Raw genomic sequence first — 5,471 nt, 5'->3', positions numbered from 1 at the left:
TAAGCTTGACACACCTCACCCAATCCCTTGGCATAAGCATGTATCAAAACTTGCATTAAGAACCAGAACAGTGAATCCAAACACACAACCCCATCCCTGGTGATTTGCGCATCTAGTTTGATTTAGCTAGTTCCGNTACTGAAACCTTATCCCTAAGCATTTCACCAATTGCATCAAGCTCTAAGGCGTACCCCGAGACAGGCATTAAGCACAAACTAAATCAATGGAAAGTCTTAGAAACTAAAGCCAACTACAGACAAAACAACATTCAAAGACACAACAAACAACAAAGTCTAAAAGAGCCATAAATGCCAAAATTGCCTTGTATTTGAACACAAGTCCCCGGCAACGACGCCAAAAACTTGTTAACTCATTGACAAGTGTACCAAATCGTTCAAGTAATAAAACTGGTAAGACCAGGTATCGTTTTCCCAAGAGACTTGTGCAACACATGACAATTCTTCCTTTCATAACTCAATTAGACATCAAAGTGCACAAAAACACAAGAAACTCTTTTTGGTATTTTCACAAGTAAAAGAACAACATTTAAACTCGCACATTAGGCTTCGGCTCAAGAGAAACCGAAACCTATACTAACGCGGTGGCATTTTGGCAATTTTATCGAATTTATATGCCTCGGTTACGCTAGAATCAGTGTCAAAAGGCTTTTCTGTCTCGGCTAAAATCAAAACCGATGCCTAAAACGTAAAAATTCCCTCCAGAATTGACCTTTTTTGCCCGAGAAAATTTTGAACATGATCTACTTCCTCGGTTGGCGCAGAACCGAGGCGTATAGGTGAACTTCTACTTCGCGTATGCGGGGAACCGGTGCACTATCTTCTGCATAGCTCTGACATGTCGATTTTTTTTTGGGAATAAGCATCGGGTGCTATGTTTAATTGAGGCATATAATGATTTACTACCTCAGGAAAAGGTAGAATCGAGGTAGTATGCTTTCCAAACCCCATACCTTTCCCATTTCGTTCACTTTCTGTGCTCTTCTCCTCTCTGCCCCAAAATGAAGCACTTCATGCTCCCAAGAAACCCTCTCAGGGACGCAGAACTGGCTTCTGCGGCCACCACAACCGCCTCTTCTAGCTCCGCCAAAACCCGTCCCTCTCGCAAGCACAAACACTTCAAAGAGAATGACCCTCCCTTCGATCCCAATCTCACCGTTCCTTCCCCCGCTAAGTTCAAGAGTCCCTTGCCTCTGAGACCCTCCACTTCCAACCCTCTCAAGCGAAAGCTTGCCATGGATGCCGATGCCCTAACCGACAATTCCCTCCCTGCATCCTCCGATTCCGTCAAGGTTGCTTTCGCCTATTACTCTTTTCGACTTCTTACTTTTCTAATGTCTTCTATCTGACTTCCCTTTCTCGCTTCTTGCCTTTTTTGCAGGTTATTGTGAGGATGAGGCCGCTCTGTCCCGATAAGGACGAAGGAGATCCCACTGTTCAAAAGGTTTCCAATGATTCATTGTCCATCAATGGCCATAACTTCACCTTTGATTCCGTTGCTGACACTACGACTACTCAGGCAGGGTTTCTATTTTTAGTCATGCTCAGTACCGTTCTTTTATCCTTTGTTTGAAAGAGATGTTCCCTAACACGATTTTTCGCCACAAGGACTGTGATCAAACCTTAATTTAAAACTGTGGTTTTATCTTCTTCAAAATTATTGATTTCAGTGTTTGATGCGCATTGGGATCTTGCTTTTCAGTTGGATATTTTCGAACATGTTGGTGCGCCACTGGTGGAGCATTGCTTAGCTGGTTTCAATAGTTCAGTTTTTGCTTATGGACAGGTTTTTCTTCTTGCCCTTGACTTTTAATTTAACTTTTAGTTTTGTCCTATTGCTGCCGCTCCTGTGCTATTGAGTTTATTGAAGTTGTGTTTCGATTTTTGTTGCGATGATTAGTTATGAGGTAAAACTTTTTTAATATATACAAGGATGTGACCACTTTAATTGTGTATTAATTTCTAGGAAGATTGTGGTGTGATGCATCGACTGAGCAGGTATTGGACAGTAGTTTAACTGAGGAATCATGGGTACTTGTTTGGTGGTGAACTCTTTGTGGCATGTTAGAAGTATATATATGTTAGCTTTAATGGTTGCTTGTTTGTCTTTTTGAGTGATGATGTTTGGTTTGATTTTAGGAGAAGGAGAGTGCCTCTGAGATGAAAATTACTTTGCTGAATCATTTATATCTTCTATCGTTACTGATATGATATCATTGGAATTTGCATCCTGATGAATCGAGAATTGGCTAATGGAACGTAAATTATAGCTAATACGTCCTGATGAATGTTAATGGTGTGTGAGCTAAGTATAACAGCAAATGAAAATTAATGCATGATAGCCTATTCTAGAATGCAAAGTTGAATCACAGATTAAAGTCTAAAACTATAATGCATATGTAAATGCAATAGTAACCTTTGTGAACGCAAATTTGAGTGAAATGAAAATCTAGCTACTATGCAGAGGAATAAGAACCTACTATATTCATTATGAGTTGAACTAAAAGATACCTAATTATTTCAAAAAATGCACAGGAGTTGAATTCTCAAGTTGGGTTTTAATTATATATATGCAAGAAACTGAAATTTAAAATGAATGCAGTGCTGTAACTTTTTCTATCAGGGCTAGGGATAAGGTGGTTGGATTGTTATAAATTATTCTTTTTATATGTCTATGAAGGCATTTTTTGCAAGATCTGAAAGTTCATAAGTCAAATGATGTTTGATAATGTTCTTGCTTGGAATATTGAACTCTTTTTACTTTATCAAAGTAAAAGTAACTGATCAATCTTATAATAAATATGAAAAACGAAATTGATTGGTTGCATATGCTTCTCTTGTGTATCGTTTCAAGTTGGCTTTATATTCCCTTATTGCTATTTTTTTTTCAATAAATCTCTTAATTATTTGATTGATTAAAATAGTAATGAATATAATATTTAAGTTAATTAGATTTTTCCAATAAGATCGAGTTTGATTGTTGTACAGATAAAGAGATGAAATAAGAAAGTGTAAATCAAATTTTGTATTTGATGCGTTTTGTGAATTTCGATGGGAGTATAAATTAATATATAAATTTTGATTTTATTTATAATTGAACCAAGTGCTCATAATTGTTACGTGTATGTCTGAAATTGTAGCAAGTATAAATAGCACGTCTAAAATTGTTACGTGTCTCGTGCTCATCAAATGTTGATCCTTACACTTATATATTATATATGTCCTTCTGCATATGATACGTGTCTCTACAAATTGTTACGTGTCTCTGCATATAATACTGCATATGTAAGAGATGCTATATTAATTACTTTATTGTCGGTTTAAGTAGGTCTTAAACCCCTCTTTTGCATATCTTACCCATCATATTTGCTAATTATGTGGGCATAAAGCTATTAGTGTTTTGTTTATTTTTCAATAATAAAGCCTGTGATAGTGCGAAGTTTGCATCATAAATTTCAAATGATTCTGCATCTTAACTGATTTTTCTGTTCATACTTTCTTGTCAACCATCATAATTGAGTGTTTGGGTATGGTAATTTATTTGAAAATTGCATCTTCTCATCTTGCAGAAATAGCCGTTTTACTTATGTTCAGAACAGAACAAGATTTACATCTTTGGATACTGTGAGTAGTGATTTAGTTGAAGAGAGTGCGGAAGGTACCTAAGGACCAGAATCTTAAGGCTAAGGCTCCCCAAGCGAAGCGCCACAAACATTCTTCAGAAATGGGTCCTTCAAGGGAATCCTGTTACGCTCTCTCAACTTCGAGATATTTCCAAAGAGCTTCGAAGATCTCAACATTACAAACACGCTTTGGAGGTTTCACCCTTTCTTTTCTCATTCATATCCTCTTTCCATTATAATAGCTGAATAAAAGCAAGACATAGGATTTGAGTTTAAAACAGTTTAGCTACCTAAGCACCGCAAAATTTATGTAGTTCTGCGATGGTGAATTTATAATAGTTAGGATAATTTCACTACACTTTTCTTTTGAGTTTAATGATCATGTTTGTATTATGATTAAGTAATTTTTTTTTTTGTCAATTGCAGGTCTGCTCCAACTAAAAGACCCTCTCAAATCAAAGCATCAAAGAACTCATATGACCCATTGATAAAAAAAAACCTATATTGCCTCGGTTCAACTCTAAACCGAGGCATAAAACTTCCCTCTACTGTCTCGGTCCACTAACAACTGAGTTCACAAGTCTGACAGAAAAAATAATAAAAAAAGGAACACTACTGCCTCGGTTACATTTGAACCGAGGCAAAGTCTTACATTTTTTTTGTCTCGGTTCAGAACCGAGGCAAAAAGCCTAACACTTTTTACCTCGTCTGTATATACCTCGGTTGCAGAACCGGTGCAGAATGGCGAAAATAACCGATGCCATTTCCCTTTATTGTACTAGTGTTTTATCAAACAGTTGGTGTGCAAGGAATTTAACATCGTGTATTTACAATTTGTCAAGACTAGAGTTCATCCACTTCATTCTCATGCATTTACAAACAACCCAATTATATCAATTAAGTGTTCAATTTCAGTTCTAAGTTCAAGTCATATTTTCCAATACATCAAGAACCAAAGTTCAAGCCATGGGTGATCAAGCCACAACAAGCATTAAGCATAGAAATCAAATATTAATATTGAAATGGAAAAGCATATGTATTAACATCACAAAACACCAAAAATTCCATGTTTTACAACTAATCTCAACAAATAGGAAAAGCCCTCCATGGAGGAGAACTTAGAGTTCACAAAATTGAAGAGATAAGGAAGAAATTGAAACCAAAGAGAAGATTCAAAGCCTTTCCCAAGGTCCTTGGCAGCTGCTCCATGCTCCATTTGCGCCTCCCCTTCGCATCTCCATCTCCAATTTGTGACCCATCTTCTTCCTCAACCCAAAAGGGGCAAAATCACCATTGATGAAACTTGAAGACCCAAGGAGGAGTGGGAAAGGTTCCCAACACCCCAAACAGCCTCCAAGGGCCTCTCCCAGTCTCTCTAGGTGAAGAATGAAGTGTGGGAGGAGAAGTCCCTCAAAAATCGCCAGACCCATGTTTAAATAACCCATTTTTGAAATATCAGCAAGAATTAGCGCCCAGCTTGGATTTCTGGCGCCCAGCGCGACTTTCCACTGCATCAGAAGTGAGTTACAACAAGTTTTCGCGCCAAGCGCCACTTTCTGGCGCCCATCACCATTTTCTGGCGCCCAACCTGGAATCTCTCTGCAACTCTGGCACCCAACTTGGAATTCTGGCGCCCAGCTTGGATTTCTCTGCAACTCTGGCGCCCAGCTTGGATTTCTGGCGCCCAGCTTGGGCGGATTTGACAGCATTCTAAAATTGAGGCTCTTTTGCGGTTCCAAAGGCGTCCAACATAGGTATTTGCTTTAAATTGATCCTTTATTGTCCCAAAATGGTTCAGACGGCGGGGAGGAGAAAACGAACACTCCTGGGT

At 38.2% G+C, this 5,471-nt stretch overlaps 1 protein-coding gene across 2 annotated transcripts; it reads left to right on the top strand.

Annotated features, from left to right (window-relative positions):
- Positions 1-544: 544 nt before the first annotated feature.
- On the top strand, positions 545-4,466 carry LOC106780584 (kinesin-like protein KIN-12B). 2 transcript variants are annotated; one of them, XM_022777039.1, is made up of 6 exons: positions 545-1,309; positions 1,399-1,536; positions 1,720-1,803; positions 1,984-2,015; positions 3,587-3,835; positions 4,067-4,466. In XM_022777039.1, exons 1-5 carry the CDS (start codon positions 1,019-1,021, stop codon positions 3,681-3,683), a joined length of 642 nt encoding a protein of 213 aa, XP_022632760.1. In that variant the 5' UTR covers positions 545-1,018; the 3' UTR covers positions 3,684-3,835; positions 4,067-4,466. The 2 variants fall into 2 exon arrangements, with proteins under 2 accessions (XP_022632760.1, XP_014524369.1); XM_014668883.2 differs by lacking the exon at positions 1,984-2,015 and having other exon boundaries at positions 556-1,309.
- The last annotated feature ends 1,005 nt before the right edge of the window (positions 4,467-5,471 follow it).

The sequence above is a fragment of the Vigna radiata genome, unplaced genomic scaffold (genome assembly GCF_000741045.1).
Source record: "Vigna radiata var. radiata cultivar VC1973A unplaced genomic scaffold, Vradiata_ver6 scaffold_492, whole genome shotgun sequence".
Classification (NCBI taxonomy): domain Eukaryota; kingdom Viridiplantae; phylum Streptophyta; class Magnoliopsida; order Fabales; family Fabaceae; genus Vigna; species Vigna radiata.
The sequence above is the reverse complement of the archived record's forward strand: the minus strand, read 5'-3'. Positions and strand labels throughout refer to the sequence as shown.

Excerpts from the sequence above, each read along its gene's own strand:
- LOC106780584 (XM_022777039.1), top strand. The coding sequence starts at position 1,019 with ATGAAGCACTTCATGCTCCCAAGAAACCCTCTCAGGGACGCAGAACTG. Across the intron at positions 1,537-1,719 it reads CTGACACTACGACTACTCAG|TTGGATATTTTCGAACATGT; the intron begins GCAGGGTTTCTA and ends CTTGCTTTTCAG. Across the intron at positions 2,016-3,586 it reads GTGATGCATCGACTGAGCAG|AAATAGCCGTTTTACTTATG; the intron begins GTATTGGACAGT and ends CTCATCTTGCAG.